The 13524-nt window shown below is 36.8% G+C and overlaps 1 protein-coding gene across 1 annotated transcript in view; it reads right to left on the bottom strand.

The window, feature by feature from the left end:
- Window positions 1-13524, bottom strand: part of TOX (thymocyte selection associated high mobility group box) — a 302922-nt gene that overhangs the window by 113935 nt on the left and 175463 nt on the right. The window contains exon 3 of the mRNA XM_054590158.1: window positions 8804-9046. Within this exon, the coding sequence (XP_054446133.1) occupies window positions 8804-9046 (243 nt within the window). The remainder of the gene's footprint in view (window positions 1-8803; window positions 9047-13524) is intronic.

Consider the following 13524-nt stretch of genomic DNA (forward strand, 5'->3'; position numbering starts at 1 on the left):
ATGAAGTACTCAACTCAAGGCCTGATTTGTCCCCAAGACTTGATACAGGAAGTGTTATCATTGTTATTTAGGGTAGAGGGGTGAGGATGGCACCTGAGTTGAACCGGAAATGAGGAGGAAAAACAAGCAAGGGGTGTGGAGTTGGAGAAGGGGGTGGGGAGGCCCCAGACAGGAAGCCCACAGCAGAGGGAGACCTCAGGTACACGGTTTTCCTTCGGAACAGGCTTCTGTTTTTACTTGCTGTTTATTCTTCCTGCTCCCAACTCTTTTTCATCCGCACTCTGTGCTTCTTTTCCCAAACTCCCCCCTCAACACTTCAGGAAAGATTTTATTAACAATTTGGAGGTTACAGCAAGTGATTGAAACCTCATAGCCAAGGCCCAGGGAGTCTGACTTATGAGCCCACTTAGAATGTGTTTGTCCAAGGACAATTATGAGTACATAACTATATTTTTCTTCCCTCTTTTTATTTGCTAAGGACTATTTAAATAATGGATACTCAAGCAGAAAAAAAGATGACTTGAAGAATAACACCATGATGGCCTTTCCAGATGTTTGCCTTTAGGATGTGAAATGAGTTACACAGAAACAAGACGGGGGGATTGTTGGCTAGAACTAATACAGCAAGAACACACCATGGGAGTGATCGACAGGTCTAAAATTAAATATGTCAGCAATCAACAATGCTATTAAAGAGCCTATCATAAAATGTCCATGTGGAGGGGGGGAGAATTATTTGAAAAATTTAGAAATTAATCTGCAACCTCAAGCTCTGTCTGGGGCTCTGCTTCTCACTGTGGTTGGCATTCCTTAAGATCAAAAAATTAAAAAAAAAAACAAAGTTAATTTGATTGAAACGTTGAAAAGTACGACCTTTGAGGAAAGGTTAAAAGAATTGGGGTTATTTGGGCCAGGTAAAACACAACTGCAGGATTGACTTAATAAATGTCAAATACTTGAATCAACTGTTCCCCAAGCATTCAGACGTCTGAAGCAGACAAAGTAGACTGAAATTGCAGTAAGAGATTTTAGTTTAACTTTAATAAGGAACTTCCTGGAAGAAATCTAAATCTCTTAGTGTAATTTAACTTAATGTTACAAGGTTAATTAAACACAAACAGGCTACCAAGGAAAGTTGTGGAATCTTGGCTCTTAGATAGAAAACCACATATCTTAAATGGTTTAAGTTTACTCCTGCCTAGAATTAAGAGGCTGGATTGAATAACTCCCAGAGTTTGCTTACAGTATATTATATAACTAGTTTTATAGCTTTTTAACTTCTTTCATGCATGGGCGAGGCACAAATCCATATGAACTCCAGAATTGAAGAGAAAGTACAACAAGCCCCTATATACAAAGTGAATCTTGAGTTTTCTTACTTGGCATAAGAAAGGAAAAGTGTTATTTTTAAATTGGCTCCTTTCCTGAACACTATTAAGGAGAGCTGTAGTTTGGAAAAATATTTTATTACAGCACTATAAGATAGTCCCAAATCATTAATATAATGAGGACATTGAACTACTTATCAATACCACATTCAAAGTTGTCTGTTTTGAGCAAAGAAAGGGCTTAAGTAGAGCTTAACAACTAACCACAAACAACGCTTATTTTTGGCCTTATTAGGAATTTGACATTAAAAAACCCAACCCAAACCACATACTTTTATTATATATGGTCAAAAATAAGAACAAAAAACCAGCCCATTTATTCACAGTACTAAAGTGGTTTAATACATTGCTCTCATGTGCTGCAATGTTAAAAAAAAAAAAAGATAATTTGTGAAAAAACAGGCCGTAATTGCTAAACATGTGATGAATTGTGGCATAATGCTAAATAATTATTCTTCATTTTTTTTCTGTCAAAGTGGGCAAAATCATTTCTTTTTATTGCTTTTCTCCCTATTTTTTAAAGAAAGAAACACAGCACTGTGACATCCATTCCATTTTAAACTAATGCCTCTATTATTTCATATCTAAATGGGGCTGACATCATCAGCTCTTTCGTGTCCTGAAAGATATTTAGGCCTAGTCCACTGTTACATACTTTATGCATTACATGAAATAAAGTATCTCAAGATTTTGAAAATATTTATTTTAAAAATAGCAATCAAATTGTCTGTAATCACATTTTCTGCTTGGCTTTGAAAGCTACATTATTCAATATGCCAGTGGTCTTTTCCATAATGGCAACAGATTAGAAATTCATGTTGCTCTAATACGTTTGAGTTCCTCGATGTAACAGCACTCCCTATAGACCCAGAAGAACACTCCTGCTTCAGTTTTGTCTACCCTGCACTGTACCTACTAAAGTGATGGTTGTCAAAACAGTTGTACAGTGGCCTTTGAATGCAAAGTGTGCCATGACTGAATGCTAAAAATGACAATAAATCTGAGTACATATATTATGCTTGCTTTTGTTGCCTGGAAAAATAAGGCAACTGGGAAATAAACCCCCCAATTTTATTGCTTTTAACATCTTTTTTCCATTTCAAACTCCAGAACTAGAAATTTGAAGCATTCAACAAAATTGAAATCCCCTTTGTTGCTTTTTTCATTGTAAATTTTCTATAATGTGTTATTAGGACCACACTCTACAAAAAAGCCCAGGTTCTAAATGAATCCTTTCTGTGAGGCCATTCTAAAACTTTGCACGGTTTTTCTTTGTATGAAAGAGCTTCTGTTGACTGCACAAAGAACAAGCAATCGCCACATATATGCCAGGCAGCGAGGCTTGGATGACTTTATACAAGGTTGTATTTTGCCTTCTACCAATCCGTGATTAACCCAGCAGTGAATGTACCAGAACGGAGAGTAAAAGGAAAGACTCTCGATTTCGGTTGGTGGGAATCAAAGGATTTTCACTGAATCCGTGAATACTTAATACGGACATTTTCTTATTCTATCTTTCTCCCCAAATATAATAGTTCTGTAGTTTCTTTCTAACGACATGAAAACACTGTCTGTTCCCATAAAGCAATGTGACTTTTTTCTTAAGAGCAGAACAACATTTTCCACCAAAAAGAAATGCTCTGTTCAATAGATTCAAGTATCTTAATAACTGATTAGGCTTTCGGGGACAGGTAAAACACTGAGAAGCCGAAGTGATGGTTGGAAAAATTACTAAGCGACTAAAGTAACAAGTTCAGCGAGCTGTACCTCTGGATCACAGTTGTGTGGTTCATAGAGAATGAATCATAGGAAAATGCTAACCTTGGGAAGGATCTCAGTGACCAACTACTTGTGATTTTCCATCTTCTTGGGGGGCAGTATTCTTTGTTCAAGGGAACTTTTACAAGAAGTGTGAACAAGCTTGATGAATAAGAGCTATACCCTCTGGCTGATTCCTGGCTTTCCCTGGTTCCAAGGAGCTCAGTTTGGAGCCCCTCGTCCAGCCCAACCCTGCTGCTTACAGTCAGGGTGCAGTGAATTGCCCATGGCTAACAAGCTTGTCCAAGGCAGGGCCTGGCTTTCTAGACTCTCATTTCAGTGCTCTTACAACTGTACTCCATTCCCTGATCAATTACCCACTATCAAAATAACTCAGGGGAATTTTGAGAAAATGGAACTTTTACATATTGGATCATGAATAGCTGTTTAACTTGGACCCAGAGAATCAGAACTAATTGGCACTTATTCGACAGTATACACTAATAGAAATTCTACCTTGTTTTATAGTCTGGTCTTGAAAAATAGCAGCTTTAAGAAAATGGAATCTTTTTAAAGTGCCAGAAATCTAATTTCTTGCAGAGTCCTGACTCACTACTAACACATAAGATGGCACAGGCAAGAATATACAAAAAGGAAGCAGGGAGGGGAAATTTAGGAAGGAAGAAATATCACCCTATGTATGTTTCACAGCTACCTATGTTTATGGCAAATTTTAGAAGGCAATCTAGGTATTCTACCCTGGTTACCTTTTCATTAGAAAAAAGTTTTCACTGAATATATCTGGCACCGACTACATGACAGGCACTATTTTACAGATATTAACTAATTTAATGCTCACAACATTATGGGATTAAATATCTTATTATACAACTTTATAGATAAGAAAACTGAGACACAGGAAGGTTATAGAAGTTGCTGAATGTCACATAGCTGGTAAGTGGCAGTGCCAGAACTGGAATTGAGGTAATCGGGCCCAAAGATGTCAGTTGTAATTATAATAGTATGCAAGAGCACTCAGTAAAAGGTAGAGGCTTCTTTGGTTAATAGCAGGCTCATTGCTGTCTTTTTTTTTTTTTTTTGGACAGGTCTGAAGGAGATTGAGGATTAAAGCATAAATAACTCTTTTGGAAAATCTTCTCTCTCATGTATTTTAACTTCTTCAAAAAAGTCATACAGGCTTGCTTTTCATATTTTATTTAACAAACTTATATAATATGTGTCAACCACTAATATAAGTAATTCTTATTCATTTAATCCCATGAGGTAAGGACTACTATTATCTATGTTTTTCAAACAGGGAAGCTGGGGTATTTACTGGCTAAGCCACTGAGCAAGTCACTTAACTACTCTGATCCTTCATTTTCCATTTGTGAAACTGGGGTAACAATATTCATTCTGATACTGATTTCTCATATGGAATAAATTTTTATATTTAATATATTAGAAAATTGTAGGAAATGCTTGAAATCAGTGACATTGTATCACTTATATTGTCACTGGGGATAGGAGACAAGAACTATATTTTTAAAATAAAGTCTCAGAAAAGATTGTATTATATATAATTTATATTCTATAAATAATAACATATAGAACATACAATATATGTTATATATGGTATGATATATATATATATTAAACATTACAATGACCTCTAAAGTACATATAATATCTAAATGAGACTAAAATATTTTCACCACTTTGATCCACTAGAATTCTAAAATTCCATCATGTGAAAATACTAACGCAAAGATGTAAGCACCATTCTAACAGCAAAAAGCTCAGCTTTAATAACACTGAAGAGCTTTCGGATAAAAGAGTTAATCCTCTATATAAAACTAGCTAGAGTGGCATGTACTCACAGGATTTTAAAAATTATAGCAAGTTCATTATGTAAAATCTACAGGTGTTAGCTCTTCTTGGTTTTTCCTATATCATAGGTGACCTTGGAAAAACGCAGAAAGAGCACTGTAATTTCTAGGTGGGTAGCATTTACCTCCTGATTTTAGGAGCCATTATTTCGTTTTCTATATGAGCACTGATTACCTAAATTGTGCACTATTCATATATTTCAGCAAGTGGCACACCAGTCAATAGTCGGCTGTTAAATTTTGTGATCACTTGTGATCACATTAGGAACAAGCAAGTTGCTAAGGAAAGAGTTTTAGCCAGTTTTTACAAAGAAGTGTGAAGAGAATATTTTATAGTCTTAGACTTCCTTACAAATAATCCCTTAGTGCTTTTTAAATGTAAAATATGATGATATGAAGGGTTGTTCATCTTTAGATCCGAATATAGTTGGGAATGAAGTGAAAACGGCTTAGCACCCCATCTTTCTGTTCTCACTGTCACCACTCTCTGTGCCTCCTCAACACCCCGCGCCTGGTTATGACACAGGCTCCTCAGACTTTCCGCACCTCTGTAGTTTCCTACTTACCCCTATCCGTCCAGGGAGGTGCCAAAAATATTTTCCTGCAACACTGCTTTCCTAATGTTTTTGCCTTGAGTGAAAACAGCCAATCATTTTTTATAATCCATCATATCAAACCCACGGAACTTTGACTGGTTTTTGAAGTCTTTGGTCAAATCTCTCAACTCGAAATAGCTAACCTGCTTTTGAAATGCTCTCCAATATGACTCTTCTTTTCTATTTGCCCAAGTCAAAACCATCTTTCAAACCTTGACTACAGTCCTGCCTTTTCTACTAAGTTTATAAACTACCTGAACCAGATTACTGTAATCTCTTGCAACTAGCACGTCCTACTGGGTTAGTGACCAGTGAAACTAAATTGAGCACTTTGCTTGGTTTCTCTTTTATTGCTTAATGTCTCATTCTAACTGTTTTCAAAGTATTCATGTTTTCTTTTTTCTGTAGTTTATAAGCTCCTAAGGACGGTGACCATGTCTTATTAATGATTCGAGCCCTTTCAAACATTTAGACCATGGTTAACATTTAAAATGTACACACTGATGAATGACATTCTAGATACATGACAGCTCAAAATAAGAAGAGAAGAGGCTCTCTGTTTCTCAAAGAAATCAGTAGACTCCAATAAAGTTGACCCTTCCAACTTTATTAGATTTCTATTGTAACTTTATAATATGTCAAACTCTGGCTCCTGGAACCCAGCCAGAGATCAAACCATTAAAACAGGATTTTTACAATAAATTTAATCTCCAAATTTGTCTCTAAGATTACTCTAGCTTTAAAAATGGGTTTAATAAGGATTTAATGTTAGAATCAACACTATTAACAAGATGTAATGGTGTTCCATACAGTAGCTACTTGGTGCCGATGGCTACTTTAAAAATAATTAAAATATAACAAAATAAAAATTAGCCTTTCACTCATACTAACCACATTTAAAATACTCACGAGCCAGTGACCACTGTTATTGGACGGTATGGACAATAGAAAAGCCATCATCACAGAGAGTTCCACTGGACAGGGCTGGAACCTTTCCAAAGTCTCACCAAGACTTGTATTATCAGTTGAGGTAGCTTTTCACTTACAGCATGAAGGGCTAGGGTCAGTACTATGAATAGGCAAAGTAGGTGCCCACTTCAGAATGTGGTTTGAGAGGTCCTGGGAAGGTTCACCATCCAGTGAAAAACCCTGCTAGATTTTCCTCGCCAAGAGCTGAATGGCAAGTTGGAGCTTCATCCCCTTAGCATAGGCCAGTCAAGCCCTCTGCCTTGTAAAGTGTCAAAAGTTCTAAGGGAAATGCTATGATAAGGGGAAAATACATAAGTTTGTTTTGGACATTCAGTTGCATGGACAAAGCATAAAGAAATGTGGATGAATGGAAGCTCCTGAGAGGGTAAGAGGAAAGCACAGCGAGGAAGGGCCTGGAAGACAGTTTGTTACACAGGTGTGACCAGGTCCAGTCCTGAGCTTCACTGGAGAATGGACTGATTGCCATGGATGGTACATCTGGGAAAGGCCCAGATGCATCTTTATTAAAGTTGCATACGTATGTCTTAAAGAGTAAATGGTGTATTGAGAGGGTCCTAGGAATGCTGAGAGGGCAAATTATATAAAAGAAAAGGTTTAGGGGCTTAAACTATGTAATTGAATATCTCTTCATCTCTCCTACAGCCCAACTCCATTCAGGCTATGACGAAGGAACAAAGGGGGCAAAACTGGTATTTTCATACACTGCATACTCTCTCCTTAGTGAATGGGGGTGTCTATAAAGCCATAACCTGGGTGCCTATTGACTCATGAACTGGGTCTCAAGGCTTAACCCTAAAGAATAGCCTGTGGTTTTTCAAGGTGACTACTTTGAAGTACATTATTCAGATTTACACATTTAATATGTCTGTGAAAAATCCAGTATTGACTTAATGAAGTCATAGTTAGTAGTCTTAAGATAAATCTAGACAGGCGAATATAATATAAAATACTGTGGCAATAGTGCTGAGTTTTTTTTACCGCTGCTACTACTGCGAACAGGTTCTCCCCTCTTGGCCAACCAGCCGGCTGCCAGTTCTTAGGACACTCTTACACTATCATGGCATTAGGCTCTGGGCTTCATTCCCTAAAAATACTACCGTGAGGTTTCTTTCAACTCTCCTTCACATGCCCCTTTTCTGCGGGCGATTAACAGAAACACCTTCCTGTGAAGTCATTTAAGTTAGAGATGTATCCCCAAATGACTGAGATAAGTGATAATATAAAATACTTTCCTATCAGAAACAATATAACATAAACAAGTTAATAAATTTGTCAGTTGTCAATATGACAGTACTGTTCAGTGATTTACGAAAATGACAGTATAGTTGGACTGTTAAGTGATTGAAGAATGGAAACCAAAGGGTGCGAACTCAAAGTCATTGTCTGTCTTGGGGAGGGTTTTATGATATGGTAAAAAGCTCTGTCCTTAGTCATATCCTACTGAAAATATGTGTCACCACTTGTGATATAGACAGCAAAATTAAGTTTTTAGATGACATAAAATCAGAAGAAAAGTTTTATAAGTCAGGGGTACTCATCTGGGTAGGGGCTGGGAATTTAATTTTTGCTAGTTTTCTTGATGATATCCATCCCCACTAAATTTGAAAAGTATAGGACATTAGAAGACTCTGATACCAAAATGTCCAATACAATGGAACATGCTAATGAGGATGAATTTTGATCATAAGAATTATATACCTCCAAATTCAAAATGAAAATTGTTTTATTGCTTTCCTATTATGTAATTTTGTGGAATCTGAGAGTGGAAAATAGGGTAGAAACCAAGTTGAATAGTGATTCTTGTTCAGAAGACGTGAAAGTCTAGCTCGTGGTGGGGAATCTTTCACTACATGAGAGCTTTAAAGATAACTTTTTATCTGAAGACTAGTCGGACAGTTGGACTTTATAAGACAACAGTCAGTGTCAAACAGTATTTAGTACTTTGATTTATAAATATGTGTAATTAAACATGTCATTAATTGATTTTGCTTAGACTTAAATATAAAATAGAAAAGTGCCTCAGGACTTTACAGGACTTATGGAGAACATTTTCCACAGCTTTAAAGTTATTTCTAGTTTCAGAATGCTGCATTATTACGACTGAAAGCTTCTTGCATTAAGTTCAACCTTGCCCCCTCTCTGTCTCTTGATCCCCGCCACATATTGGTACACAGATTCTTACCACAGAAATGGAGTTGGTAAGCAGTGCTCCATCCTGCCCCAGCATGTTGGACACGGTGATTTCAGGTAGGTCCATGTTCTGAGGATGAAATGGTAGCAGGCCATTGTGGTTCATTGGGTGACATAGAGAGTGGTAACCAGTTTCAACTTCATTCAGGTGCACCAGCGAGTGGTCAGGGAGGGAAGGGGGAGTGATTGGTGGTATGTTAAAGTCTTCACTTTCCAGGCTGGGACCAGGGTAGGACTGCAAAGACACAAAGTGAGATTACTGCACATTATCATCCGTTGCTTCTTTCCCATCTTGAACAAACACACACGCCCCCTTCAGATATTATTACAAGCAGCATTATGGATTTGGCAAAGACATTTCAAACACTCAGATTATCCTGCTGCAATTTTCACTATTATGCACGGAAGAAAATTGCCTCAAAGGCATATCCACTTCTCATACAAAGAGTGCTTCCATTAGGCAGTTTTATTTTTTTTCCAAGAAGCTGAACTCAAACAGATTTCAAAAGTCCCATTAAAATTTTCCAGAGTTTTAATCTAGCTGAATACCTTTTTCATAAGAATTGTGGAGAAGGAAGGCAATTTATAAAGTTAATGTTTGATCAAACATGTTTCATAGGACTCCCTACTGCTCAGATCATGAGATGTAATAAAATGAATTCCAGAAGTTCTGGGGCAATTTGCTTTGGGTTTTGAAAAGCTACATGTTCACACTGACAAAAGGAAAGTAATTAGTAAAGAAATAACTTTAAGCATGTTGCATAAGTATGGTTGCATAGAAAGTTGGATATGTGAAAAAATGCCGCTAAAAGCTATTTTTATCACAATGATTATATTATCAAAATAAAAATGAAGATTGTTTTCCTGATATCTGACTAATCACATTTATTTAATTTATAAAAATTAAGTTATAAAATTAATGTTTAGTTTTAAAAATAATGTTGTTGGTATTTAAATTCAGCCAATTTTGAAAAGCAAGATTAACACTGATTATTGTAATACAAATTTAGAAATAAAAGTCAATCAGTAAAATAAATAACAACATACGTGGGACTTTTTCTCTTAGAAAGTAGGTTTGGATGAAAGAGGAGGGGAGAGAGCAAAGAAAGAAGGATAGATTATATGAGGGAACTTCTGTATAAAAATGGAACATGGCAAATACTGAAAATGTTTGCTGCAGGATAATTTGAGGAACTGAATAATAAAATATTGCTATCAATTAATGTCAAAACACAGTCATATTTAGCAGCCTTTTATAGAGCAAGTATCCTAGTATGAAAGGAAACAATTTTGATCCAGATAATTTTTGCAAAGCCTGTCTTTCAAATTAAGCGAGTCTTCACAGTATTGGAGTGCGTGGGTAACAAGGACTCGTTTGTCTCAGCACAGCGCCTGCTGAAGTGTGCAAGATTTGAAATGAGCAGGCAGAGGGTAGGAGCCAAAGAAAGTAGTGTAAGGTATTCATTGGGTGTTCAGCCAATAAGCTTCATGCTCCTGTGTCCAAGCGCCTGGGGTTATTTTTTCCAGATGGCGTCTATTTGTCTAACAGAAAGAAAATCTTCAAGTTGCACTTGCTAAATGTTGTACAACTTTTGATATATTTGTTTAGGTGCTATCCGAAGACATGATGAAATGAAGAGCTACTTGGAACATCTGGAATTGAGACCTGGTCACACAGAGGCACGTGTAGGTTAGAGACTGGAGGTATACAAAGGAAATATTTGATTCTCTTAAATATCTAAAGTTCTGCTGAAAGAAGAAATAATCAGCTCTAAAAGTTCAATCATCACTTGCTAAATTATCCTGTTTACAGTATATATCTCTTATTCAAAAAACATATTAATGCTCTGTGTCAAAATTACAAGTTTGAGTACATTTTCACTTGCGTCATATGTTTTAGACCTCGTGTCTTACAGATCTAAACTAAACCTTCAGTTCTGGTACAAGTATTCACATAGGAAGAAGCACAAAAGATGTGAAGTGGGGAGGTGGAAGAGAGAGGAAGCGTGTTTATTAATGTTGATTTCATATAAAGCACTGTGTTGAGTCCTTGGTTATATCTTCATTTAATCCTTACAATAGTCCTTTGTGTAACTATTATTACCCTGATTTCCTGAAGAGAAAATTAAGACTCAGAAGTTAAATAACCTACACTCAGCTGGTAAATAATCAGCTCACTACATATGAGGGATGAATATGTGAAGGAGGAAGGCATTTTCATTCCTGTGATACTTAGTATTTTAATTGCTACTATTTTCTTAGGGAGAATACAAAGTTCCAGTTAACTGTTTCTGATGAACAAAATTTCATAATTTAAAAATTAGTATTAACATTAATATCAGGTCTGTCCCAAATTCCATCCCAATGCCCACCCCACTAAAATAAAATATTTATATGAGCACAGTAAATTATAATTTGTCTTTTAGTCAACATTTCATAGGTTGAACTCATTGATGAATTTATTTTAAGAAGCTAATTGGTATATTTGCAACTTTCTTGGATAAGTCACAGTTAATGCCAGCAATAAAGGAGAACGATATGTTTAATTTTATAAATGTCATTAAACTTCTGAAAATATCCAGAGATATTCTACCTATGGTATACAATAATTTTACATTCCAGAATTTCTCCAGTAGTTAAATCTTAATTTGTGGTGTTCTGAAGGAAGGTTTAATTGGTATCACTTTACATTCAGTGGTAACAATTGTACTGCAATTTAACTAAGCTATATGGTTTATTTTCATGTAATTATACATTAATGTTATGTAATCCATGCACTTATACACCAAAACCACAGATTCCACAACTTAACCAGTAATGGGTAGTTATATGGATCAAGAATTTTTAAAAAAATATTTTATTGTTGTTCTATTATAGCTATCCCAATTTTTCCCCTTTGCCCTCCTCCATGATTTTTAACATAAGGTTACTTAGTAGTTTCTGTTCTTTACATTTGAAGTCATGATATAGTTATAGGCCAATATTTGAGTCTATTACAGGGCGACTGATGCCATATAAAAGTATCATGGCAATTGTATAAATGCCAAAATGTTACAGAATTTACAAGAACTTCAATGCCAGACTAACTGCTAATTCCTAAACACTGATTTCTATGGCATGACATCTTTATTTTAATATTTAAAAACTTAATAGAAGTAAGTTTGACTTAACAATAGTAAGTTATATATTAGAAACAATTTGCAATTTTGAAGGGATGTATTAAGTAAGATATGACACAGTATTTTCTCTTATTCCCCATGAAGCTGTCTGGTTCAATGTTTGTTGAATGAATTAACATACAAATCACAGAATGAATGCATGCATGAAAGAATGAATGCTAAAATGACTCTTTAAAGGCATGAAGTGTTGTTTCATGGGGTTGAATAAATATCTTATATTCCCAAGACTTCGCACTGGCCAGTTGACAACATGGGATGTTACATTAATCCCTCAGCATGTGAGGAAGCAAAAAATATCCTGTTAGAGATGTCAAGGCTTAAGTGGCCTTAAGAAGGCTGGGGCAGGGTAGTTCAGTGTCCCTCTCTGGCAATTGATATATCTCCCCCAAATGGCTTGCACCTACCACTCTGTAGTGACGTGGAGGTCCCAGAGGATTCCTGAAGGTGGGTTTAACTCCTTTTGGCTCTCAGAAGTTGTTGGAACCTAATCCCCACGGCTGATACAATGCCAGCGAAGGACTTGGTGGAAACCCTGGTTCTACATCAGGATCTCTTGGGGACAGCAGGTCTGGTGGCTCATGGCTAACCATGAGCAAGGGCCTAATTAGACAAGTGGGCAGAGAGGGCATGGGAGAGTACTCTGATCACAGAAACAGGAACATTGGCGATGTGATGAGACCCGAGGCTGAGTAGTCAGAGAAGGCTTCTTCTGTTAAAACCACCCTCAGGTGACACAGTGAGCCTTCTGCACTTGCCTACTGACTCAGGGTTCTGTTCTGACTTGGGCTTATTTTCCTTCTTCAAATCTCAGTGAGGCCAGGAGTTTAAAGGTTCTTTCATATTTCTACTCTCTTGGGACCAAAGTATACTCCATGAGACACAGAACTATGTTTGTTGTTGTTGTTGTTGTTATATTTGTTTTTGTAACCTGAGTTAGTGACCACCAAGGAGTCAATCCATGCCCTCTGAAGATCTGTGGGGCTGGGTTCCAGTGTTGAATGCTGGAGGAGAATAGGTATGGATCCTGAAGGTGGTATCATCTTCTTTACCCCCTTTTATAGTGCCTTTACCCCCTCCCAGTCTAGAGATCAGACTTTTATCAGCAGTCTGAGCCATACACCCTCCCTTCTCCCCAAAGAATGATAGAAGTCAACGGTCACCATCTACACAAGTGGAGAGAAAGTATGTAGGGATAGTGGTACGAAATTCAAGCCAATACTTTTAATTTTTTCTTGTATCTTCATCAGGTTAAAGAAAGGTAAATTGCAAATAAGCATGCAAAGTGATTTGCTCTTAAACATAGCCAGCCTGCAGGATCCGAATGATTAAAAAACTTAAAATTATATTATTTCTATATAATCAGATTCTCCCTGATCTTAAGCTACTCAGTGGTCCTTCACACAGGAGAGTCTCACCATATTGCTGGTGCTGGAATACACCACGCACTGTGTACCCCTGTGCGTCCAGGGAGCAGGAGCCAAAGCTCATAGGACATGTGGGCTGTACTATCACAATACTTGGCTAATTCTGGAGT

This window comes from Pteronotus mesoamericanus, unplaced genomic scaffold (assembly GCF_021234165.1).
Source record: "Pteronotus mesoamericanus isolate MK-2021 breed Mesoamerican mustached bat unplaced genomic scaffold, CSHL_Meso_final scaffold_174, whole genome shotgun sequence".
NCBI lineage: Eukaryota > Metazoa > Chordata > Mammalia > Chiroptera > Mormoopidae > Pteronotus > Pteronotus mesoamericanus.